The sequence below is a fragment of the Osmia lignaria genome, chromosome 13 (assembly GCF_051020975.1).
Source record: "Osmia lignaria lignaria isolate PbOS001 chromosome 13, iyOsmLign1, whole genome shotgun sequence".
Classification (NCBI taxonomy): Eukaryota; Metazoa; Arthropoda; class Insecta; order Hymenoptera; family Megachilidae; genus Osmia; species Osmia lignaria.
The window spans coordinates 1,806,418-1,832,052 of NC_135044.1; the positions used below are offsets into that span (position 1 = coordinate 1,806,418).

Sequence of the window (25,635 nt, forward strand, 5' to 3'; positions counted from 1 at the left end):
TGAAGCGACTCTTCTACATATTACCTAGAAGGATATTAGTGGATCTATTAATAATTGACCAAGGTCTTGTCATAACCGTTAATGTAACTAAGGATCGATAATAATGAGCAGTTTTCCTTGACAATGGCATTTCTTAGATTGACAATGAGCAATATAGCCTAGACATTAATATTCTAGTCCCTTTAGTTCCGTGTCCATCTTTAAGTTTCACGTTCTTATTAATATTTCAAAGTTATATAAAATTTATATATCTAGTTTTACTCTTCCTACGTCTGTAATTGAAATTTTTATAATATCTATTGTTAACGTAACTCGAACTTAGGGTTAGATACCGTAGCCTTACTGCAAAATTCTATTTGCCTTTTTTTGAATATAGAAAATATGCAGAGATACACTTAAGTGCAACGAGGTTTCTGTTGGATAAGGGGAAAGAGAGAGAGGTGAACCAAGGGAGACCCTAGCCTAGAATTGTACTTCTCTTACACTTCTCCTTAACTAAAGGAAGTGTAAGTTTGCACGCGATCGTACCTTCTGGTCTGGGACACGGTACTTACATAAGTCTGTGAGAAACTTATCATCAGTATGCCTGAATGTGAGAAAATGCAACGTTTAGCAGCGCCACACTTAGTCTATGTAGTTGTGGACACCGATTGCATTATACACGCCTCGTGGAAAAAATGGACTTATGCATGTACAAGAAGATGGTACGGTACCGTGATTATATGCTGATTGTTTAATATCAAATATTCCTTTTCTCTCCTTGCCCTTTTGTAGATTGCCTATTTACTGAGAATAGTCCTTTATCTCTTACTAGCAGCCTGTAATTATGGTCAAGCTCATAATTCTTAATCCTTGGACAGTCACACAGGGCAGATTCTAGGGCAAACTTGGGTCAACATAAAAGGGGCCCAAAAAATTAGTTTTTAAATTATTGCAATTCTTAAATATTCTTATAGAACAGCGTAATATACTCTATGCAATATATAGTTTTACTAAATTTTTTAATACATTCGTTATCACGTGCTAGATCGATGCCAAATGTCCGATCACGCGATATCACGTGTTTTATCGTTAATTCTTGAACATTATGGCACACAGCGACCGACCCACTTCTCATACCCTGTCGGTGAACATGCTGACTCAATTTAATTAATAAGATAACAGTAGCAAATCATATTTCTCAAATTGTAACATCAAGTCCAATCATCCATAGATTTCTATGCATCATGGGAAACTGGGACAAGCTTGCCCCAAATGTCCGATTATTTTCCATAAAAGGTAGAACAATGAAGCTAATCTGAATAAGGAGTTGCAGTGCAATTGACATTGATTACCGCCTATTCCTGTCAGTATCTTCGATTACCATGGTGAAAGTTAACACGTGATGCATTCTCAAGGTTATCCATGAAGAAGCAACAAGATGCAGATAATCATTTCAATCTGAAATTTGTATATTACCGTTTGACGCGGGGAATGACCCTACGAGACTATCGGTAATTAAATCAAACTTTCTACCTTACAAAATTAATTATATTCAAAATTTTTTTTAATTCCTCTCATTTTTCAGTTACTTGATTATATTAAACTTGTGATACGGATCATCATTGACCCCCATGACGACGTTCAACACGTTAGGTTTAATCAAATGTGAAAAAGTAAAATGAGAAATTGTTTTCAGATTTGCGTTGTAGAAATATAAGCATGCAAGGTTCCGGTAAAACTGAAATAATTATAAATCAGAGTTGTTAAATCAATTTGTGACTAAGGTCACAAGTAAAGAAGAGTCTAGATGAGTCCTTGTAACTTAGGGTGGGATGAGTTTCTGTCATGGTGGGGACTATTTCTATATAATCGTCAGCGAGGTGCCCGTCTCTCCATAATCCTATCAGTGACCACGTTTCTTTAAACGGCGACCTCTTCGTTCATCTCGGTGTTTATTAAGAGAAAGGCGAAAGAAACAAGTGAAACAAGGTGAGTGTTGAGGAAAAAAGGGAATTTTTTTTTTTCCATCAATGTCAAGTATCTGTGATATAAAAAACAATTTCAGGGAGACAGGGTGGGGGGCATATTTATGTAATACTTAGAAAAATAAATGAAAAGAATCTCAAATTAACTCGTTATAGTAAATTAATATAATTAATAAATTTCAAATTTAGTGAACTCAAGTTAAGAATTTTTCTTAACAGAAAAGAAACAGAAAAATTTCTCTTTTTACAGATAGTATCTTCTAATAATTATTTTATTTCTTTAGATGATTTTGGTGCCTCTGGCCGTGGTATTGTTCACGGCATTCGTAAACGCTCAGCCAGCAATAAATGAAATTCGGCCGCAATCTAATCGACCAGGAAGATTCCTTTCTCTTCCTATACCGCAGAAATGTGCAAATCGTAAGTAGAATTTTTCTTTCAAAATCGTGGAACTCCCACGTTTTAAGTTCTCTAGAATTGTACTAAAGTCGCTTCGGAAAACACGCTATACTCTTACTGGATATTGGCAAATTTTTCAGAGGAAAATAGAATATTAAATTATTCTTTATTTCTCACAAATCTAACATTTCCACGATTAACAATAATTATTCGATGTATAAGCAGTGTTTTAGTAGTGGAGGATTTGTAATGGTAGAAAACAATGATATCTATGGGAGGGAACAAAACAAGACGTTCTTCCGCGAATCCAGGATATTTAAATGCCCTGGCACGTTCTCCTGTGGTTGCTGAAAGAAATCGAGGTTAAACCGTCTCTGATACACGTTAAAGAAGCCTCTCTCGCAATCTCACATCATACATTTTTAAACGTGCAACAGATAGTTACCTTACCTCTTGTGCAAGCACTTAGTCGGTTGTGTTCACTTTTGACGGTGGGTGCTTACTGGTTGGTTAGCCGGTTGTTAATAAGTCCGTAGTGAGGATTGCAAGAGTAGGGTATCGCATCTTCGATGCACTTTCTCAGATTTAGAATTCAGCGTCGAGATGCCAGGATGTCTAGTCTCCTTCCAAGATTAGCATGGAAACACCATTACGAAACGAACACTGATTTCATTTATTTTCTTTCCCCTCTGTTTGTACATCGTTCTATTGTTTCCATCTATTCGTTTGTAAGACTTGTTAAAAAAGAGATCAAGAAGTTTTACATGATTTTGTAATCTGTCTCTATGTTTGCATGATCTAAACTAAACGATTAAAAATTCGGCATTCGACTTCCGGGACGCCTTCCACTCGTTTCAGTTTCAGTTGAATCACGTGACAAACACGCGTGCTTTAATCGTTGGGTCATTTAAGTCACCTAAGTAGCGTTTACGATTGGATGGATAGTCAGCCTTGTTAATCAAAAGGGCTGAAGATATTTTTTCCTTACTTTTTATGTAATCATATGCTAGTAGTATTATTAGTGCTAGTATGCTAGTATCATTAATACAGAATCTGTGTTGTTCTAATTTAACCACTTAACGTCCAGGTACGTAATATTACGTTGACATGCTTTTAAACAGGGATCTTAAGTGGTTAATGTTCATCCGGTTCACATTCTTCGTTTGTTTCATCTCCTTTATTCTGGGTAACATCTCTGCTGTCTGTGTGGTAATAAACGTAACTTGTTTCGAAATAAAATTTATGAGAATCGGGTGCTGGGTGAAAGTAAAAAATGCAAGGCACATCCACTTGTATCAGCCTTAAGGACGAGCTGTTAGAAAGTTAATGAAGAGATCCACCAATCTGAACAATAAAGACCTACATTATATTATACTTTATAAGGAGAAATTGTTTAACTTATTTATAATGTAGTAGTTACATGATCTTAGTAAATTTTTAACTGTTTTGTTTTTTCTTTCAAACATGCGATGGAGATATTAATTTGAAAAATAGTGCCTATTAATTTGAAAATTTTTAGAATAATAATATATGATATATGCAAATTGGTGATACATTGAATTGCTAATATATTGGTTGTTTTACAACACACATTTATGAAGTTCTAACTCAGATATGTAATTGGATGTGTTTGGCAATAAAAAGAAGAATCTTCTATCAGTGAATAAATTCTTCCTCTTAAAAGATTCTAAATCTATCTGGTTATGTCAACACCAAAGGGTTCTACCTACAATTTATTTATAATTTATGGATATAAATTTCCATAAAAAAACATCCCATTGGATAATACTGTATCCATCTGCATATATGCATATTCATATTATTTAAGTTTTGTTGTTGAAATATGATTTTGAAATGGCAACAAATTCTAGTTAAAAAATGTTCTTTTTCCATACATTTTGTTAATTTAAATTAAATTAATTTTGTTTTATTCTAGGCAGATAATTCTTTTTATATATTACTTTAAAAATTCAATTTCCGGTAATGATGCTTACGTTTTTATCTCACCGCTTATGCATTTTATAATTATGAAGGATGATGTGACCTTTAAACGAACGAAGAATGAACAGGTAATCCATTAAAACTGACCGAGGACCTTGATGTCTTAAACACCATTTAATCAAGATTTTTTTTCAACCTTCGTGATACCAAGGAGAATCGCTCGATTAATGATTTTGCCGTTAAATGATCATCCGATAGTTACAACATGTAGTTTGTATGGTTGTCTGACTGACAACATCACAAAAGGCCGATGTTTCGTCGCTACGAAAATGTCAGGAATTGTTGCGAAACGAAACATCGTTGTTACACCAAGATAATTCCATTCCTGACGCTCGTTATTCACCTATACAATGCTGTTAGTCTTTAACTGTTAAGTTAAATCCAAGCCTATGAGAAACCTACTTTCTATACGACTTTTAATTCATCACGTCAAATGATAATGCGTTTCTGTTCAGACATTTGTATACTTTTAATTAAAATGAAAAATAATTACGGAGAAATACCGCGAAGAAAAAAAAAAGAGGAAACTCATTATCCTCGAATACGGGACTTATGGTGTCGACCTGTTGACCCCTGTGGCGAGAAGTTTCACCTCCTACCTGACTTTCATTTTCCTCCGATCACACCTTTTGATCAAATCATTTGTTTACTCAATGTCGACGGTTTCATCGCGAACTCTGTAATCCACACGGTTTTCTTGAGGTATTTGTTGTTAATAATGAATAACATTTTTCCTCTTTTTATTCGATCTTTATTAAAAATAAATATTCGTTTATTCGACGTGTTTAACAAGTGTAATTGTATCGAAGATTCTGTTTGCCGAGTCCTTAAAAATGGAGCGAAAATAAGTCGCACGAGGCGTGCACTTTCTTTTCTTCTTTCACGAGATACACATCGTACATTCATTTGCAAATATTAACCGTCTCGTACGCATAAATTAAACATTTGTCGCTTTCTTAAAACCTTTGGGATGACGTTATTCCCGAGTGCGGAACACGTGCAGGCCGTGACACGTGAAAGCGAAAGCTTTCCATTCCTTTGATACTTCTTCTTCTACCTGGCCGAAGAAGCACTTGAGAATTCTGCAAATGCCAGTTTTATGTTGTCATTTGAATCGTTCCTCCCAACTTTTTCTTTTTGTTACATAAATAACAAATTATTCCATCATTCGTTATTCAATTTGATTCAGTATTAGTTGCTTCAAAGTCGAGGTGTTGCTATTTATTTTTCTTTGAATTTTTAATCTATGATTTGATTTGCATTTGCCATCACGATAGGTATAAATGATGTATATAGGTCTGGGTCATTCGTGTTCTTTGTGGGTAGAACAGTGACATCAAAAGCTATTAAAATAAGTAGGAAGACTATCCACTTTCTTCCAATAACTTTCTTTTTCATTTGAGATATCTGAAAGTTGTTACACTTTACCGCCTTGCCCCCTGGCTACCTGCTGCCCATTGAGGAGTGGCTTAATTGCCCAGGGCGATGGTTTTTGTATCTTAATTTTATAGGGCTATAAAATTGTACCATTGCAAGTTAGGAAGTTTATTTCCTACGGTTACCAAGTTGTTCACATTATTTGTGAAAGAAATAATAAACTCTGTCTAACCGTTGCAGGGTTTGATTTGTGCATACCATTGAGGCGATCATCCTTAGAAGTTCCTTGACACAATGGCGAAGTATGCAGTGCCTAAAGGCGCATAAATGTTTAATGAACGATGATATAACGATCGTAAATTACGAGTATGTAAGCGAAGGAGAGAGGCTAGCTGTTCTTGCAATTATGTGCAAACGTTCGAACGGATGAAAACAGAGAAAACTTCTAATTGCAAGAAGATGATATAATCACAAAGAACGACGCTTTGTTATTCTCAGACGTTTTCTAAACCCGTTAGATTAACTTCAATGAACTTCTCGAATACAGTTATCCCGATAGAACGTCGTGTGTGCATATGTACAAGGTTTATATTTGAAGAGCTAAATGAATTCCTGAAGCTGAAATTTTATTTCAACTTCATCTTGCCTTCTTATGAAAGTTATAAAAATGTGTATAAATCAATACATATCTAATTTTCCATTAGACGAGGGTTTCTCTGTAAGAGTCGAGAAAGTCTGTAGATAAATCTTTAGTAGATTTGTGTTTAGAATATACAAAAAGACCATAAACTTGCTGCTAAGTGAGAGTATACAGCACACTTTCTTCTGGCAAAAAAATCAATGGAACTTGTCACTACTTATTATATTTGACCCATAACTAGTAAGGTGAGGTCTATCAGTCTTCAAAACTTGTTTAGTGGGTTCTGTGGAAACAAAATTTAAAACAATTCCAGTAATGGAAATCAGCATTCTTGCAGAAAAATGTAAACTAATTGTTTATAGAAAGAGGGAAGAGCATAATAATAATAATAATGAAAGATCGAAAGAAACAAAGATACTTTTTAATCTGAGGAGATGCTAAATGTCAAATGTTCAAGGCTATGGTTATTCAGCAACACTGATGTCGCTGCAATAATTCTCTCCCTTCCCCATAGACGCTTCGTTAAACTTATTCTAGCAACCAGAATCACGAGTTGTTTGTACTATGTCGTAATTTCAGACTCATGATGCTTCTTCTTCATCGTGTTACTGCAAGGCATCGTCGATTTCAATAGAGAGAATTTGCGTCTTTAATCAACGCATGATTAATTAACAAGCAATTATTATTGCTTTTATTTTACTATTTTAATAATCAATTGTAAGAGAAATACTCTTCGATGAACTGTTAATCCTTGTTTGCTAATTGAAATGTATCCAACGGTCATAAAGATTGTAAATTGAAATGGTAAGAATCACGATGACACGTTTGAAGAAATCTACATATTCAAAACAGAGGCAGCGACGAGTTGTAACATCGTTCGATATGAGTAGTAGTTTCGCAATCAGAACGTTAGGTTCTCACAATGAGAGATACACGTTGTAAATCGTCGATGAGAACGGCGTCCCTGCATAAATAATAATGCCGGGAAAATGATTGAGACCGTTGACATTTAAGCAAACGATAATCTCATCTCATGGCTGTAGTTTCGCTTCAATTACATGTGTACGATACAGACGACTAAACCTAGTTCTTTTCGCCTAGTTTTTCCCCTTATTTCATCAAATCATCAAATCATCCATGGTAATGTCAAAATTGTTGAATGTCATTGAACTAAAATTAATTTTTGTTCGTTGCGACAGGACCAAAGGAATTCAACTATAGAGGTCACCATTATTTCTACAGTGGACATGTTCCAGCCCATGCTAATCAAAGGGTGGATTGGTTAGATGCAAGAAACATTTGCAGAGAATACTGTATGGATCTTATATCACTGGAGACTCAGGATGAGAACAACTTAATTTTCAGACTTATTCAACAAAGTAAATCATTTAAATGATCAGTTTTCAAATTATACTCATTGAAACTTTTCTCTGTTATTAGACAGAGGTTTAACAGATTTTATGGAAACTAAGTTTAGTGTGTATTGATAAATAATTCTTCGTGTAGATGATGTTCCGTACATTTGGACATCCGGCCGGCTGTGCGATTTCAAAGGTTGTGAAAATCGCCGTGACCTCGAGCCCAAAGCTCTCTATGGATGGTTCTGGTCCGCGAACAGGAAGAAGATGGCGCCAACTCACCAGAATCCCGAAGGTTGGAGCTTCAATCCATGGTCGCAAACCGGTCACAAGAAAGCCAGACAACCGGACAATGCTGAGTTCGACATAAATGGCACCAACGAATCTTGCATGTCTGTCCTTAATAACGTGTACAAAGATGGAATTAGCTGGCACGATGTAGCCTGCTATCATCAGAAACCATTCGTCTGCGAGGATTCTGAAGAACTTTTGAATTATGTTGCCAGCACCAATCCTGGCTTACGTCTCTAAAGACATAGTAGATAAATAATCTGCGTCATCGGCACTTGTCCTATCTGTTTCTATTGCAGTTCAGACGAGATGCGAGTCAAATAAGAAAACAAGAAAAAGAAAAACACTGATCTAAATTTGTTCCTATTATTTAAATGTAAATTGGTTCCTTAAAATTATTAAGTGCAGAAAAGAGAATAAAATTATATTCCTAATATCTAAAAAGAAAAAAGAAAAGAACATTATGAGATACCTGTAATAAAACTATTCATTAATTGGTTTTATTGGAACGTGTCTCGTCGCTGCACTCTACCTGCACTCATTTTTAAAAAGAAAAACAGAATTTAATAATGTTTCCAACATTTCAATTAAATTAGTAATCAGCAATGTAAACATATTTATTAGTAGAGGTTTGGAAAATAAATTCTGTACATTTTTTAATAAACTTTAACTTTAGGTACTAAGAAAGTCAAATTTATTTGTGAAATTTGATAAATTATATAGAAAAAGTAATGCTATTTAACTTAAATCACGAGTTTCCCTCTGTCGTAACAGCAGTACTGGTAACCGAGTCTCTTTTCCTTTTTCTTTCTCTACTATCAAGTATATTACGCTTCATGTTAATTCCACGCTTTCGAGGCAAAGACGTAGGATCTGCAAAATAAATACGATGTTAGTTTTATTTTCCAGCAATAAGTTTTGTACGATAATATTTTTTTTAAAAAACGTTGCACGTACGATCTTCAGGTATATTCATTTGCTTTCTTAAAACAGCTCGAACTTGTTTATTAATAATTTCTCTACACTGTACATCAAAACCACCTGGTAACCACCCTCGTTTCTCATGGCACCTTGCACCAGGTACAGGGTCTGGTAACTTTGCTAACATCTCTTGTATTTCATCCACCAGAACGTCGCAATACTGATAAAAATGTCAGATACTAAGTATCATTTTATGATACCACTAAAAATTATAATATACCTGATAAAACATTTGCCTCGAAGGCGGTATTGTTCCTTTCCTATAAACGTACGCATTTTCATTTAAATCTTGCTCTTTCTTAGCCGCCTGTTCAAGAATTAAACCAGCATTCGACACGATTGTCTTCTGTTTCGCAGGTGGTGTTGATTTGTACGGTAATGTATAATCAGCATAATTTCTTTTACATTTTACAGTTGATCCTAAACCGTCTATATAATAGAGCAAATGAATGAAATAATATTTGGAATACAATCAATATTGTTCATTAAAGAACTTACGCATCGCTTTCAATCTATAGTCTAACGTTTGGTATTTTCTTGCAGAAGTGTCTTTCCTTGGATCATAGCCCAACTTCACCCACATAATTTTCCACGGGCCAGTTACAAAGTAATACGCCACAGCGGGTAATAAAATTTTTAATCGATCATTAGAAAATTTCGTTTTATACATCAGCGCATTTTTCGACCAAATTGGTCGCTCTTCAAATATTTCACGCATTCGTTCGAAGTCGGCATTTCGAACGAACTTCACTTTCATTGCAGTTTCTATACCTGCTGGTGGTTTAGTAGGCACCTCAGGCGTCGAGAAATATATAAAATTTGAAAAGCCTGCTTTTCGTTTTCTCCTCTTGCCTATTACATTATCTGGATACGAGTTTACTTCAGTTTTTGGTGCATACTGTTGTACAGTGTCCATTCTGCTAAACGCAGCTGGTGGTAAGAAGTAAAGTACATCATTTTTTAACCAAGAATAATGAGGTATATTGTGTGGATAAATTTGGTCATATATGCATTTTAATGTTTTAGGGTCATCCTTGCATGGAGCCATTGGTAGATACTGAAAGTCACAAAGATCTGAAAAAGGTATTATTAGTATAATATCTTGGCAATATCACGGGAAAATATGTATACCAATAACACGTACTCGTAAATCGAAATTCTGTATCAACTTTTCCTAATACTGTTAATTCTGGCAATTCATAGTCCTTATCGTCGGAAAGATTTTGATACTTGTTTCGATCGAATGTCGGCATAGTGTTCTCTTTTGTTTTTGGTATAGTTACATCACTTGAGTCTAGCAATACATTTTGTAAATCCTTAGGTTGAGCTTCAGCTTCAGAAGATAAATCCTTATGAGGAGAATGAGTATCATCTGAAGTACCAACAGAGCAGCTTTGTACTTGATCAATCAATTCAGTTACAAGTTGTTCCTCCTGAGCTTTTTTGCTTAAATCACTTGCATTGCCACTATTTTTGTCATTTAAATTCACACTACTTGTGTCGTTTAGTTTTCCTTCGGTTTCTTTTGCATTTTTACCTTTTTTAATGCATACTCTAAGCAGAAATCCATTAGTATTATGTCTATCACCACAAGTTGGTTTACAATAGACATCATCTGGTCTAAATCTCAATTCTAAACGCCGATTTGAAGTATCTACTGCCTGTTGATAACATGTACAATTAATAATTAAGTAGGTACAAAATACATTTTACATAGAATGATTGAATACCGTCGAAATACTATGGATACCGCCTAAAGTCTCAATAGCTTTCTCTGGATTAATGACATTCCCAGGGTATTTAACGCATATAAGTTTCCTATCAAATCTATGACCTCCAGGAAGCACCGATCCACTCTGTTGTTGCTCATCCATTTCATCATTTTGACCGGCCTAAATGACATTTAAAATACTTTCAATTGATGATAATAAATAAAAAATAGGAATACTTGTTCAATCTTACATTTTCATCGTTATTTGCTTCCGAAACGTCATACCAAGAATCATCGCTATCGCTTTCTTTACCATAGTTATTTATTCTAAAATCTTCATCTTTCTGGCTTCTTGTATCAGAAACCTCTTCACTGGTGTCACTTAATGCACTCATATTTATTAAAACTTCATCAATGTTTCATATTTGTATATGTTACACATTCTTTATATGGCCATATATTTGAGGTTAATTCAAATTTGACACTAGGTACCATCTATTTAAAAACGGCTGAAACTACTCAACAAGTTACCGACTGACTTTCCAAATCTTACTGAGTAGTTTCAGCCGTTCTTAAATAGATGGTGTTAGTAATCAATGCTGCTGTCAAATTTAAATTTAAAAACGAGATAACGTAATTTTCAATTATTAAATATTATAAAATTTAGTATATAATTAAGAAATATTAATAATAACATAAATATCAATCCAAATTATTTCGCGATAACGTTTATGCGCAAGTGGTCCCTACGGGGGTTATCCAGGAACTTGTACAAATCCATGAAGAAGGGATTTTAAGTATTAGATGTTTTTACGTTTACTTTATTTAATTTTCTTTCTTCGATCGAGTTTCTTTAAGTACATCGAAAGTTTGGCTTTTAGTGCAGGTCGTATAAATTAGGGTTTAGATGGACAAACAGTTTGCCTTGTAAGAATTATACATATTCAATATGAGAGTAAGGCAGTTGTATGATGGATATGGCTATAAATAATTGAAAGCACGTCGACAGTGTCGATATTTCCAAGTTTATGTATTTGCAATGCTTTATCGTTTTAATCCACCAAAGGAGGCTTACGAACAGCTTGTAGATTATTCATATATGTCCCTCCTCAAGGTAATCACCTTCTATGAAATGAAAAACTGATTTCTGTATAAGCTTATTATAAACGCGTTGACATATGACCGTAACCTAAATAATCTTCTACGACAAAAACGTACTCTCTAACCCATTTATTCTATAGGAATCTGAAATTTGATCCTTTGGTAAATAAAGTAATTCAAAGTTCAAAGAGATACGAATATAAATCTTACCAATTCACTGAACTCGTTCGATCCTCTAAAAAATCCTAATTACCCCAATGTCTATGATTGAAAAATGTCTATGATTTACTGGGTTCAAGTTTAGTGCAAGGGTTAATTATCACCCCTTCCCTTAAGAAGCTACCAGGAACAACAAGGTTGACATTGACCTTGCAGGTTACGCAGGCGCACCCCTGCATATGTTACAACCAGTGCAGTAAACTATCCATTAATTCGAATGTATGCAAAACGTATGTATGTTGTGAGGTATTGTACGACATAGCCGTAGAAAGGATTAGTTGCGCATGGTTGTCACTATGGTAACAATTGACTCCCGTTACGACCTCTAGTTGTTTCTATCAATCCATTACAGTACTATCGCACAGCGACCAGGGAACTTCACCTCGCGATTGTTCCGATCGAAAATTATCCAGTGTTAAATACAAATTGCTCGATTTTTAATGTATTTTTTTTTCCAAAAAACAAAAATGTGAGGAATCGTATCTCCACCTTTCCGCATTATAGTGAACTGTCTCATCGACTGGAATTTTTATTTCTTTGAGAATTACTTGATCGATATATTGCAACTTCTTCTTCGCTACAGTGGATCAGTAAATAATATTCCTGGCGGAATTCTAGGAAGTGTTTCGTTCTAATTTCAAAGTTCCATTTAATTGCTTATAGATGTAGCAAGTAGTAAAAAGAAAACGAGTGAGAATTAGTTTTAAAAGTGAACGTGTTGTTTAATATATCGGAAAAATAATAATTTGCAAACAGATCATCAGCTATATATATGTAGATGATATTATTGACTGTCACTCCTAAGATTTTATCAAGGGGATTACCGTGCGGCACGTCGATTAAGCTCAACATTAATCGAATCTTAAGTGGTGTCTTATTGACATAAAACCTGGCTTTAACATTCGTACAATTTTGAAATTGTTTTAAGTGGTGCAACATGTCGATGATTGAAGAAACAGATATCGAAGAGTATCGAAAGAGAAGTATCTGTTGTGAAGAATAATTAACCCCATGTGATAGTTTATCTTTAAAACAATTGTGGTAGGGCAGGTGAATTAATTAAATGAAAGCATGTGAGTAAATGGCCGTCACAGGATCTTGGCATCTTTCCAAAGATTTACTATGGGCATCTGCCTGGACACTGGTTAGCAGTTTTATTAATAATAATAGTAAATTTTTTATTGTTTTAATATTAATTTACCGCGTTTCATTTGAAAAAATGAATTTCCCAGTAAGAAATTAATTTTTCATTAGAAATATGGATTCCTGTCACTTTCTGACGAACTAAAATTAATTATGCATCAAGAGTAAACAGTCATTATGGCAGGATCGATTAAACATTAGAAAATAATAAAAATTCATAATAAAATATTTCTTTAAAATTTTCGTGGAAAATTAGTTATGTACAATATTAATTAGCTTCTTAATTATGAAATGTCTATGACTGCAGTATCGATTCCTGGAATTTTATCAATGTAATTGCACAAGAATGACTAACTGACATTTAATCGCAATTACAATTGCAAGTTCATGGCTATAGCATTGTTATTTCTTTCATATTCCATATTTTTACAATCTTAATTTCAAATGACAGTATACCTTCAGAACCCAAAACAAAATTATATACACCTTCGATTCAATTACTAAACATTGCCGGTTGTGCTATAGTACTCTTTGAAGTACTATAAGAAAATATTTCACGTTCCCAGTATATCATTCAACTCGTTTAACACTTTTACATGTGAAGTAACATTTCCTTTTCAAATATTAACGTATTATTTTCACATTCTGTCATAATGTGAACGAAACACACCTGTGACTATGACCTATACATATACATGTTGTACTTGTCATTACACATATCGCATGATCGATAACGACGTTCGACGATTTCCCAAAAGAGAAATACATTTTTGACATCGGATCTCACACTTCCTTTCGTGGGGGGAAATTTAATTTATAGATCAGCAGAATGGATCGCAGGTGTTTGAGGAAAGTGATGCTCAGAGTGCAGGAAAATGGAGAGGAGAGGCTGGTCTCTTACCGACCCCTCCAAACGGATATTTTTCACAACAAAATGTTGGTCCTGTCAAATTCGAAATTCCAAAAGTGCCTGTTATATTTGTGCTCGGTTAGTATAAATTATTTTTTCGAAATAGGCTCTCTCAGACGTTGTAACCGAAGGCGTAGATCTACGCCCTCATCTACGTCGATAACGTATATCAACCCCTTCAGACTCACGTGTTGAAGAGAAAGATAACTTTCATGGGGTTTTATGTAACATTTACTAATTATTCCTTTTGTTTTTAGGTGGCCCAGGGAGCGGAAAGGTGACACATTGTGACAATTTAATGCAAGAGAAGAAAGGTATAACTCATATAAATATGATGGATCTTCTTCAACAGTATGCGTTAGGAAATGGTAATTAATTTATTTATAAAGGACAATGGGCATTTTCAACGATGCTAATTCCTTCATTCTGTTTCACAGATATGCAAGATTTCGGTCAGCTTAGTAGTAAAACAGTGGCCGAGGTTCTTATGCTTGAAATTAAAATGTCTCCAACTTCCAAAGTTTTTCTCGTTAGTGGTTATCCACGCAATATGCGAGACGTGGTTGAATACGCCGAGAAAGTAAGTGATTCGATGTTAAAATAATACACGTACTTACCTACACAGTAGCAATTTTAATACAGGGTGTTTCAAATAAAATGGAATGGTACTCGATAAAGTAACAACGAGTAGAAAATGATTTGGTAAAATTTTCAGATAAAAATAGTGAATGGTGTGGTTCTTATATCCTGGAGACAAGAGGTTCTTGAAAGGCAAATTGATTTTGGTGTACAACTTGGCCAGGTGGTCATTGAACTTGCAAGAATGGAACTTCATAATTTTTATAGAAACGTTATGCCTGTTATCGAGTATTTTGATCAGAGTGGTATGTTGTTGGAAGTGAGTAAGAGTTATATTAAAAGTAATTTAATTTTTCTTTTAAACATTTCATTCCTCGAACATGACTGTGCAGGTGAATGGTGAGAGAAATCCAAACGAGGTATACATTGATTTCCGCGAGGCAGTTTTCAAAATTCTTGGTTTATCTGATCAACAGAAGAACGTTCCTGAGTCGTTAGAAACAAAAGTATGTGTAATCGAAAGCTATACTTTTCTTGTTTTTTTAATCATTGAATTAAAACAAATTCCAGGTAGAAGTAGAAAATAGGAAAGAATCTATTCCAAAGATCGCGCTTCATAAAGAGGCAACGTCGCCTAAAATAATGCAAATTCCTGTCGCGACGAATATACAGTCTCCGAAAACTGCAGATAAACTCAGGAAAAAATTACCTTCCTTTATCTGGGTCATAGGTGAATATCTTCTTCAGTGAATTCCACGAGTAATCAATTATAATAATTATAATTGTATTTGATTAGGTGGTCCCGGAAGCAATAAAGAAAATCTTTGTACTCAGGCAATACGAAATATGCCTGGTTGGATCCATGTAAACATAGGTGGTATGCTGAGAACAATGGCCTCTTCGAACATCATCATCAACGATGCTATCGTTTCCGGTGAAATGGTACCGCAGGATATAGTAATGCAGATAGTTGAGCAACAGATAATGTTAAATCGTGACGTCGATGGTATAGTAATCGATGGTTACCCAAGGGATTTGAGTCAAGTTCAAGAATTTGAAAACAAGGTAATAGAACGATCAATAACAATGCTCCTTTTCAAATAAAACTAAATAAACTGTAACACTTGTGAATAGTATTAATGAAAAATGTTTGAATGATTTTCTTGATTTCATTAGTTTGGCCAACAACCTCCATTAGTATTATTAGATTGTTCGAAATTGCAACTCGGTAGAGGAAGATTAGACGATAGCGTGTCTGCGTTTAAGAAAAGATTGGAACTTTTTCGTAAAGTTTCGTTACCTATGCTGAAGGCGTTGGACAATGAAAATCGTCTTATCATTGTAAGTAAATTTATGAAAAATAGAAACTATTTATGACTCTGGAAAAAATTAATTAAAATACAGATAGACGGCGACACGGATGTACCAAGCGTGCAACAAGAATTCGCAGCCGCGCTTTATCAACTGTTGACACAAGCACGACGAAACAGAGAAGATAATTTAGGCGGTGATCGCGGAGTTGTTTATAATAATAGTGATCAAAGAATTGTATTAAATGGTGTACCTAAACACGTAGTTGATGGTAAATCAACTATAGAGAAAGTGATAAGTGACAATATGAACGGGATCAACGCACAGGGTAAGTTTACATTTTAAAGACTTTTCAAATGTCAGCAGACATGACTGTACTTACAAGAAGACTAGTATCACATTCCTTTATACTTATTTTACTTTTTTTCCCTTTTCATTCAATTCGCACCCACACTATGTGCCCTTACAACAGACGTTGATACGCCGTTATCAAAGTTTTCATAAGCTAGTCGCAATGCTGACTAAACGTTGAAACATTCTTCCAAAAAGGGTATTGCTTATTTCTTTATTTTCATTTTTTTTTAAATGATCGTGTGTCTACTAACTATGAAAAAAAAAGTAAAGAGAGACGGTAATTAAATTTACTTTGCTCAATTATTCTATAGGAGTGGTGCAAATTGCCAATGGACTAAAGAACAATGCGAACCAAGTTCAAAGGAATAACATAGCCCGTGTGCATAATTATATCGGAAACGGAACCGCGCACGTTTTACAGAATGGGGTGTCTCATTTAGCTAATGGGATCATATCGAATAACAATAAAGTTGCACCAGCGGTGCAGAATTATATGTTGAACACGAAGGATGCTATATCAAAGATGTATGTGGAAGTCGAAGGCTCTCAGCAGAATTTACACATGTAACACTGAGAACTTGATCGTGTTCTGGCCTGGTTGTATATATTACTGGGGTACATTTACCCATACCAGAGTGAGTTGCGTCCCTAATAGTTTTATTCGCGGGCCTGAATGTCTGGTAAGATTATGAATCTTCATCTCTTATGTCTCTATATTAACGAATAGTTCTTCTCTACTAAAAAAAAGAAACATTTATACCGTGCCTTAACACAATTACGACTTAAATAGAATAAATAGAGAATTTATAAAAACGCCAAACACAAGACTAGATTCATAGATTGTAGAATAGAAAAAATAAATGAGATCAATTGTATCTAATGACGAGTATTATCGAAAAAGAAAAGGGGTTATCTTTGGATGTCTATAAAATAGTATATTGTCTATTTAATAATTTAATGATTAAGTAGCACTTCTCGGAAAGCGGACACCAAATTTTCAAGATAAACCCTCAGGAGATTGATCAAATCAGACTTCCCCTGGGAAGAATGACAATGTAGCGAAACTTTGATATCGTTTTTTTTTTTTTTTTTTCAAGGGAAGTTGGATTTGATCGCGAGTGTACATCTTTCCTTAGACACCCTGTATATAGAAACTTAATGTAGGAAGGAAAGTAAGTAATTTAGGTGAATATTATAATATATACACTTTGTTATTTTGAAAAAAAGGAAACATCGACGACTTGGTGGTAGTTTTTGAAATGTTTCAGTGAAAATGCATTTCTTTTCCTTCGTTCAACGTTTGTGTTAGAAACAACGACTTTTGTCTACTTGTATTTTTTAGAACTTCGCGATGTTCTATTAGATTAAGAAGATTAATTTTTTTTTTTAATAGTACGGGTGTATTCAGCAAATTTTATACTTTAACGAATCTGTATCACAGTGTCCATCGTTGAATAATAAAACTTTATTACTGTGTTTGCAGAATTGTTCTGTTTTTTGTTTTTGAATTGAAAAACACAGAGTTTTATTATTTTTGTTAATTAGTTAAAATATTGGTTAGTAGTTTTTGTTTGTCTTTTTCAATTTCACCACTTTTAATAATAGTATTTGAAATAAATTTTGCAGAAAGAAATGTTAAGACATTATTCTATTATTGGTTATATGGTGCTTCATAATTAATATAGGCTTTATACAGGGTTACCTGTGAATTATTATTCTAAAAATACTATTTTTTGTACTTTTTCTATGAAACATATACATATATAAACCATTAATAAAATGAAGTTAATTAAATATTAACTATTACCGCATACTATAAATAAATTATAAATATCATAATAATTATAATTGATAATTTACTACACGTGTTACTTGCAGTCTACCGTGTTCCACCATTCACAACGTTTGCTCGTTTCACTGAATGCTGTACCTATAGGGCAAAGCGAAGAAGTTTTCGACCATCCGGAACAATTATGAAAAACCTGAGAATAGAAGAAAAATTGAAACTCAAAAATCAATACAAAATTGCAAGATTTTCTAACGATAAAGTAGCTGTGAAGTTAGAACACTCACTTGGCACTTGGTTTCAATGTCGGCAAATAAACCTTTTCTACCATTACAGATGAAACTTGTTTCCGGAATTTCAGTAAGATTCGTGTAACGATTCGCATCGTTATTTAATCTAGAACTTTGGTGAAATGCTGTTCGGGAATTCGTGTTCTTCGATTCTTTATCACGAATTTCAGGAGAGACATTGTGATTTCTGTCTCTGGACTGAGCTTCGATGTGCCTCGAAGATCTTTCGTGATATTTATTTAGAAATCCCTGGTAATCGGTAATGATCTGTAAATAACATAAACGATATACCAGAATAAAATGGTACACTTTTGGCCATTTCACTCTGCTATACTGTTATACCCATTTTAAAATTTTAATTGAATCATTTATCGGATTTATCGGATTAGATGTTCCCAAGATCGTTTGACGGAATTTCATAAGAAAATTGCACAATTCTCATGCAATAGAAAATCTCTATAAATCTATCTGTATACTTTCATTTCGTTTTGATCCTAGGATAACCAGGTGGCCTTCTTCGCGCGTAATCCTAGAAAACTGCGGTCTACTCGGACGAACTAGATAAACTAGAATCTCGCGTATCGACGCACGTTTCTCTTTCATACTCTGTGGTTTTCTTTCTCTTTATTGCGCCATACGTATCTTTTTTTTTTTTTATCAAGAACATGGGAACTTCATTTTTATTATTATTTTCTTCCCTTCTGTTATTATCTCGAAGTCCTTGATTAAAATTACAAAGTACCATATCGAAACAAAATTTTCTTCCCTTTTGTTATTTTCTCGAAGTCCATGATTAAAATTTATATGTATTGTATTGAAACAGAAAATACCTGATGAGAGTTGAAGAACGCGATGTTGTTGACGATGTAATCATCGAATGGTTGATAAACGGTATCCCAGTCGTATTGTATGTTCCATCTCGGTAGATAAATGTTTCCCAAGAGATCAACGTTAGGAAACAATGATGGCGTTACGATGGGCTTGTACACCCCTGGTTTCGAGGGTGGTATTATGGGTACCAGTTGTCGGAAGCTCGCGTGAGTTTGCGATTTTTGATTGTTTCGATGTTTATTGCCGATCCGATTGTTCGAATGCTTGAAATGTGAATACGGTTTACGAATAACGTAAGTCGTGTCCACTGTTTTTGGTTGGTTGTAGTGGATACGTCCTTCTGGCGGTATGTATCGTCCATCCTGTGTTAGGTACACCTTGAAGGACAAAATAATTGCAGGATAATTACAGGGATAATTTTGCAATCATTTTTCCTCTGCATACCTGTATCGCTTCTGGCATAGTTTGAACATGTTGCGTATCTTTATGAACATGTCTCGCGTCTAAAATTACACCATCAGGCACTGTAATACCTTCCTTATTCAAACGATTCAACGCCAAACGATCGGTTCTAAAGGCTTCCTCTGGAATTTTACCTCCAAGTGCTGGTAACACTTGTTCCCTGAATATTTCTCGTTTTTGCTGCGAAACCATCGGAAGGATTTAACATCTCTGCACTGTTCTGTATACTTTTTTCTATGGAAAACTTTTACCTTCTCTGCGTGAACGTTTATCAAGAATATGGTGATCCATATTAAATTGAACAAACGCTTCCTTCCGGTTGTCTTCATTGTAAGAGTTTGACCAATTTTTCATTTCATCGCGTGGAAAAGTATCTCCTTCAAACATTAGTTTCTCTGAAACATTTATAAACGTATACCGATCAGATCAGATCGTTAGACGTGATTAGAGAATGATTAAAATTTGTGTTGTACAATGGTTCGTGCATAGAATGCTATTATGAAAATGCAACGAGTAATATTATTGTGTATCTTACTAATTTGACATATTGCTTGTTTAATATCAATTCGTGGGAATTCATGGAATCGTCCAGGTGTCTTGTGAATATGAAAGGTTTCGATGGGCAAACAGTTTTCAGATATAGTGTACGTATGTAACTTTCAATCTATAAATGCATAACTTGTGTTATTCCATTTGGTAATCGGCCAACTGAGACTTGCCATCACTACATACGTTCGCTTTGTATAGTCTCACAGCCTTGTTCTAATTACATCCCTAGAGCGATCCTATCGCAATCTCGTCTCAGCAGTAGGTAGATTTCTATTATGTTTCCTGTGGATGAGTCAATAGCGAATCTTCCTCTTCGATTTTGTATTTTCAATATCCTACAGAAAATTTATTTTTCAATATTTTCAATTTCTTATTCGAGCGACGCGTGTGAATTTTTATCGTGTACAACTGTAGATTAGATTGATTGGAAATTTCATTAGAAATTTTCTTAGAGGATCATTTCATGAGAAAGGTTGAATGTTAAATCATCATCGAGCGAAAATTACGTGGTAGGTGATCATCAGATGGGAGGAAAGTTTTACATAAGGAACGTCCAATTGACCGCGACAAAGAACAACTTTTACTTCCTAGTTAATATAAATATAAAGACGATGAGAATATTTTCCAGACTTCACTTTTCTATGTTTTAAAAAACAGAAGTTTATTATATGTCTATTAACAAAATTTATATTTTTCAGACTATAAGATATTGTAATTAAAAATTGCCTAATTAGTTGAGTAATTATAAATAAAAGGAAGGTCGATACAAACCAACTGTAGAAGATGCACTAATAATTTCAAATATGTATTCGAGCACTAGTTTCGTTTTTTTTAACAAAACATCACAAGAGAGGAAAACGTAGAACAATTAATGAACGATAATTATGAAAAAAGTAGTTTCACAATGATTCAATTTTTGACAAATCCACGAAGACTTAAGGGATTAAAGGATGGAGAAGATGATACTGAACTGGTCGGTAAGAGTTCACCTGGTGATATACCTGAGAGAACTGAAGCACGTGATTTGAGTTTAAAGTACTTTCACTAGTATACCAAGATAGCTCTGCATCCTGTCCCTCTTCTTCCTCTTTTTCTTAATTTCTTTCATTCGTCTGCTACCACCTATTACGCTATCAAACAAGAATTGATCCACGTTTGTAATCGATATCTTCAGTCAATGACGAATGACCACTGATCCTTGTAAATGGAAAGTTTCTTCGTTAACTGATCACAAAATTTGTTTATCAGAAAATGATAAATATTTTAAAAATTTTGTGAATACTAGATAAATGGTACTTAAAGTATCCAACACTTGAAATTGGTATTCAGTGTTGGTACCTTCGAGTATACCAGTAGCAATGATTCTTATTGATACTGTTATTGATGTATTAGCACCTGACTTGGGTTCGTGATCACTTTATAGGCGAATCGTGATCTCTTAAACGTGAGATAGAGCGTAATGTAGGATGTAGTAAGTTACGAAACTCGAGCAGTTTTGTTTTTCCAACAAGTGCAATCTATTCCCTTTCCATACTCATCTTTCGATCCTCTGAAACTTGAATCAATTTTTATAAATTAAAACTTTAACATATATATTGTTAATTCGATGAATTTCATCATTTTATGAGTGTAACAGGGGAACAGTTTGATTGCACAGAACAAAGTACAGTCTGAAGCCTGAATAATCTTCTTCAGAATGATAGCGCATTACGCAATTAACGTGTTGGATTAATTAACTGAAAGTATTGAACTAGCCTTTCCCACAGTCTTTTCTAATATCGTTGCAAAATCGGTGGTAAGCATAAGTAGCGTTGTTAAACTGAGCAATTGCCTCGTGATGTAACAAAAAGAAACAAGGGCGCGTGTTACCCAGGGTAGAATAAAATAGATTTTCTCGATTGGGAAGATTTTTAATTTCATTTTTATTGTGAATCTTAGCGAGATTCTCGTTAGGTAATAAACTAATAGCTGTGTAATTATTTCTAAGCGAATTTCCAGATTCCTTTGATCAACCCGAGGAGATAAATTTACCAATCCGATCATTCTTATGGATCGCATATGTGAGAAACTGAACGGAATAAAATGCAAAATAGATTATTATCAAACTGCATGGTTGAAAGATTACCAGATAAAAAGACATTTTGTAATAGAAAGTAGTCTTACCACAAATTGCTTTACAGAAAAATGTAGGATTAGTTGAATTCCAAACAAAGGTAAATCGCAGCTGAGATAGAAAAAGGTACGAGGGGACCGGAAATCTCACATGTTCTGTCATTTCCACGAATAAAAATACTCGAGTAAAAAGTTAGTATTCCGTATGCCGGATTTAGAGAAGAGTTGCTCCATTGTAGTGAAACCAGGAAATACCTACACGAACAATCAGATGAACTATTTTATGCAATGAGATAGTCAACGTGAAAAAGTTATAATTGTAACTAGAAATTAAAAATATTTGTTAATATTTGAATTTTATAATTACAGATCCACCTCGGTCATTTCCTAGTTACGTCACTGAACATCCTATGCATTTTGGACATTATTTGGATAGAGGAGTATTACGCAAATGAAAGACGAGTTACTCTGATTTCCTGTTCGTAGATTTCTCTTCCCTTCTCTGGCTCATCAAGTTCATTCACCCACGCACGATCTCCTTTCAGATTTACGATGATTCAACGCCACCCAACTTTGATCCTTCATCAAACGTGCCTACGATAATTAAGTACAATTTCTAAATTATCTATCATTACCTTAAATTGCATTTTGAAATGCAGGATATTTCACTTACTTGAGTCATAATTCTAAAATGATACAAGATAGAAAAAATGTGATGAAGAGAAATTAACTGGCCAAATGGAGCATCACCTTAATGTATGTGCCAGCACCGGAAGTGGAGGTGTACCAAAGATTTCAAGGTCAATTTCGTTTTTTTAAATCAATCAAAGCGTATTTTTATTCTCTATTTAGAAAAAAGTATTAAGTGAAAATAAATAGGTAAATTGCGGTGCGCGTGTAATTTAAAAAAGGTACCAATAGCATTCTCCTGCTATGCCGACCGCGATTGATATTCTGTTGCAGCACTTTGCTGCTAGAGTACGCCAAGTGTCACTTTCTTGGCGGTCTTTTTAAAACAGCGCCTTTTCTCAAAGCTTAGGATGCCTCCATTAAATATACATCATCAACAAACTACAAAAATTCTTTTTTTAAAAAGATAAGCGGGTAAATTTAATAAAAAGAAATCCCGTGCTTTGTTCTGAAACAAATTCCTCTTAAAACTGATTTATACAAATAATTCTTCTTTCAATCCAAACGCCTCGACATCAATAATGCTTATGAAATATAAAAGTGATCAAAATGAATTCACTGATAAACAAATTACACGTTGCAAATGCAAGAATGTGTAACTATTAATGAATGTGTAATTCTTTTTTTTTTTTTTTTCTTATTGAAAATGGTTAGTTAATTTTGTGCGATCACCGTGCAAATGCGTCATTGCATTTTGCTCTAGAAAGGATCCAGTTCGCTGAAGCATAACGACACTTTTGTGTGGGTAAGTCACGGTTTCCATGTAAATGTCAGCGAACGTGACTGAAAGCGCCCACTTGATAAAAGATCATTGACGTAATAACCCTTTACATACCAGGAAGTCGAAAATAAAACGAACAATTAGGGAACACCCTATAGATCACCTTTGTTCTTTAAATTTGCATATATTAATTTTTTATCATTAATCGATTTACATCTATTCAAGTGATACAATATCCTTGCCTTCGCTGGCTTCCTTTATCAATCGTGCACGCACCTGTAAATATAGATAACGTTGCACTTGTGTTTATTACGGGCAATGACTTTGGATGAAATGGATAAATCACCGCTTCATGTGTCTGCTTCTTCGAATATTTTCCAATCGTCTTTTGTTTCTATTGGCATTAGCTTTCGCCTCGGTAGCAGCAGCGTTTGCCTTGGCAGTTTCTCGATTCGTATTAGCTAGTTCTTGTCTGGCCAATCTCAGCTGATTCGACAATTCTTCGACGCGTCTTTTGGCCGCGTCCACTAATTCTTCTTTCTCCCTCATCGATCTTTGCGCGCCGCCCGCGGCAGCCTGGGCGTTCGCCGCGTTCGCTTTAGCCGTTTGCACCGCGTGCGTTAGCGTCTTTAACTGAATAAATAATGAAAGAAAAGTAAGGTGATCGGCTTCTTCGACGTACGTAAAGTACTACTTTTTTTTTCTTTCTTTTTCCTATGGTATTGAGTGTTGGGAATTGTGCCATTGTAAGGACGCGCATTGCGTACAGAAATAACGTAATGATTCATAAAGGATGCTGGTTGCCACTATTGGCAATGGTATACACACTGTTATTCGATAATAGTTAGAAATAAAGTCAGAAATTTTTCGAATGAAAAACAATTAAATAGAATTTTTAACTTTTAGTGATGTGACATTTTTGAGGTTTTGCTCACTTGATCTTGAGATTGCCTTGCCGCTTGTAAAGCAGCATTCAGATTAGACTGTTCTCGCTCTAAGGAGGAAGATTCTTCTTGAACAACTGATTGAGCTTCTCTCACTTCCTCTTGCAATTGATCGACTATTAATTTCTTTCTTGTCAGCACGTCCTGCGCCGCTTTCGCGGCTTGCACAGCTTTCTCAGCAAGTTGCGTTTTTACCTATAAAATGGTACACAGTTCTCCGGGTGCCCAGACAAGCTTGGCCATTTTTTTTCTTTTTCACTATTATTCAAGAATATAAGTACTTGACGAGAAGCTTGCTGACCAGCGATATTCTGAGCCTCTGAGGCTGCTTTAGCTTCCTGTGCTGCTTTTTGTGCAAGAACGATACTTTTTTCTGTGGTTTTCTTATGATTACCATTTGGATTACCGTTGTGACAATTTTGACCGTCGACGAATCGCACCTCCCTCTGATTCTGTCAAAAATATCGAAGCAACCTTAATCATAAATATTTTATTTCGTAAAATACAGAAGAATAATGATAATTATATGAAAGAATGAAGCTTACTAAATTAACTGGAAACTTGTGAACTCTTCCACAGTCAAAATATTCGAAGGTCAATAGTGCTACGAGGAACAGATTTATTTTGGTTAGGAAGACGAAATATGGAGATTGTAATTTATTCTTAACAAGTACTCACCGACGTAGAGAATGTAAAAGATGGACATTCTGATATTCGACGAATTTAGGTAAATTCGAGATTGTAATTCGTATAAATCATTATATGGGTTGGTAAGGATGGTAGAAGAAAATTATTTGTAAATTATACGATGTGCGATATCACATTGACAAAAGAAAGTATGTAATAATAATAATAATGGGGTACCAATAATTCTTAATTCGTTTGAAAAAAAATGTTCTGCCAAAAAG

The 25,635-nt window shown here is 34.6% G+C and overlaps 5 protein-coding genes across 8 annotated transcripts; 2 read left to right on the forward strand and 3 right to left on the reverse strand.

Moving 5' to 3' along the window:
* Positions 1-1,724: 1,724 nt before the first annotated feature.
* slf (C-type lectin domain-containing protein slf) lies at positions 1,725-8,377 on the forward strand. 2 transcript variants are annotated; one of them, XM_034320100.2, is made up of 4 exons: positions 1,725-1,971; positions 2,252-2,387; positions 7,584-7,763; positions 7,891-8,377. In XM_034320100.2, the coding sequence occupies exons 2-4, from the start codon at positions 2,252-2,254 to the stop codon at positions 8,271-8,273; spliced, it is 699 nt and encodes a 232-aa protein (XP_034175991.1). In that variant the 5' UTR covers positions 1,725-1,971; the 3' UTR covers positions 8,274-8,377. The 2 variants fall into 2 exon arrangements, with proteins under 2 accessions (XP_034175991.1, XP_076547885.1); XM_076691770.1 differs by lacking the exons at positions 1,725-1,971; positions 2,252-2,387 and adding an exon at positions 7,307-7,524.
* A 142-nt stretch (positions 8,378-8,519) lies between these two features.
* Positions 8,520-11,202, reverse strand: l(2)37Cd (general transcription factor IIIC subunit l(2)37Cd). Its single transcript, XM_034320085.2, has 7 exons — positions 10,977-11,202; positions 10,745-10,906; positions 10,159-10,675; positions 9,513-10,088; positions 9,235-9,443; positions 8,991-9,174; positions 8,520-8,906 (listed from the first exon to the last, which is right to left on the reverse strand). The coding sequence occupies exons 1-7, from the start codon at positions 11,118-11,120 to the stop codon at positions 8,782-8,784; spliced, it is 1,917 nt and encodes a 638-aa protein (XP_034175976.1). The 5' UTR covers positions 11,121-11,202; the 3' UTR covers positions 8,520-8,781.
* A 951-nt stretch (positions 11,203-12,153) lies between these two features.
* On the forward strand, positions 12,154-17,431 carry LOC117602282 (adenylate kinase isoenzyme 5). Its single transcript, XM_034320087.2, has 11 exons — positions 12,154-13,189; positions 14,009-14,176; positions 14,356-14,466; positions 14,536-14,678; positions 14,814-14,996; positions 15,070-15,183; positions 15,248-15,407; positions 15,474-15,742; positions 15,854-16,018; positions 16,082-16,316; positions 16,654-17,431. Exons 1-11 carry the CDS (start codon positions 13,168-13,170, stop codon positions 16,908-16,910), a joined length of 1,827 nt encoding a protein of 608 aa, XP_034175978.1. The 5' UTR covers positions 12,154-13,167; the 3' UTR covers positions 16,911-17,431.
* A 723-nt stretch (positions 17,432-18,154) lies between these two features.
* LOC117602286 (uncharacterized) lies at positions 18,155-20,155 on the reverse strand. The gene is made up of 5 exons (XM_034320095.2): positions 19,963-20,155; positions 19,694-19,891; positions 19,249-19,626; positions 18,416-18,685; positions 18,155-18,324 (listed from the first exon to the last, which is right to left on the reverse strand). Exons 1-5 carry the CDS (start codon positions 20,038-20,040, stop codon positions 18,211-18,213), a joined length of 1,038 nt encoding a protein of 345 aa, XP_034175986.2. The 5' UTR covers positions 20,041-20,155; the 3' UTR covers positions 18,155-18,210.
* Positions 20,156-23,814: 3,659 nt separating this feature from the next.
* On the reverse strand, positions 23,815-25,558 carry LOC117602287 (uncharacterized). Of its 3 annotated transcripts, none has more exons than XM_034320099.2 (6): positions 25,406-25,488; positions 25,273-25,331; positions 25,029-25,179; positions 24,719-24,922; positions 24,130-24,416; positions 23,815-24,059 (listed from the first exon to the last, which is right to left on the reverse strand). In XM_034320099.2, the coding sequence occupies exons 3-6, from the start codon at positions 25,122-25,124 to the stop codon at positions 24,044-24,046; spliced, it is 603 nt and encodes a 200-aa protein (XP_034175990.1). In that variant the 5' UTR covers positions 25,125-25,179; positions 25,273-25,331; positions 25,406-25,488; the 3' UTR covers positions 23,815-24,043. The 3 variants fall into 3 exon arrangements, with proteins under 3 accessions (XP_034175990.1, XP_034175987.1, XP_034175989.1); XM_034320096.2 differs by having other exon boundaries at positions 23,824-24,059; positions 25,009-25,179; positions 25,406-25,558; XM_034320098.2 differs by lacking the exon at positions 23,815-24,059 and having other exon boundaries at positions 24,102-24,416; positions 25,009-25,179; positions 25,406-25,558.
* Between the last annotated feature and the right edge of the window lie 77 nt (positions 25,559-25,635).

Bases quoted from the DNA above. Each gene is read 5' to 3' on its own strand.
- slf (XM_034320100.2), top strand. From the start codon at position 2,252: ATGATTTTGGTGCCTCTGGCCGTGGTATTGTTCACGGCATTCGTAAAC. The intron at 2,388-7,583 runs GTAAGTAGAATT...TCGTTGCGACAG, and splicing joins ACCGCAGAAATGTGCAAATC to GACCAAAGGAATTCAACTAT. The intron at 7,764-7,890 runs GTAAATCATTTA...TTCTTCGTGTAG, and splicing joins TTTCAGACTTATTCAACAAA to ATGATGTTCCGTACATTTGG.
- LOC117602282 (XM_034320087.2), top strand. From the start codon at position 13,168: ATGGGCATCTGCCTGGACACTG. The intron at 13,190-14,008 runs GTTAGCAGTTTT...TTTAATTTATAG, and splicing joins GGGCATCTGCCTGGACACTG to ATCAGCAGAATGGATCGCAG. The intron at 16,019-16,081 runs GTAAGTAAATTT...ATTAAAATACAG, and splicing joins ATGAAAATCGTCTTATCATT to ATAGACGGCGACACGGATGT.
- LOC117602286 (XM_034320095.2), bottom strand. From the start codon at position 20,040: ATGAAGACAACCGGAAGGAAGCGTTTGTTCAATTTAATATGGATCACC. The intron at 19,892-19,962 runs GTAAAAGTTTTC...ATGGTTTCGCAG, and splicing joins TAAACGTTCACGCAGAGAAG to CAAAAACGAGAAATATTCAG. The intron at 18,686-19,248 runs GTATTTTCTGTT...TGTTATTTACAG, and splicing joins CGTTCTTCAACTCTCATCAG to ATCATTACCGATTACCAGGG.
- LOC117602287 (XM_034320096.2), bottom strand. From the start codon at position 25,433: ATGTCCATCTTTTACATTCTCTACGTCG. The intron at 25,180-25,272 runs GTAAGCTTCATT...TATTTTTGACAG, and splicing joins ACAAGTTTCCAGTTAATTTA to AATCAGAGGGAGGTGCGATT. The intron at 24,923-25,008 runs GTACTTATATTC...ACCATTTTATAG, and splicing joins GTCAGCAAGCTTCTCGTCAA to GTAAAAACGCAACTTGCTGA.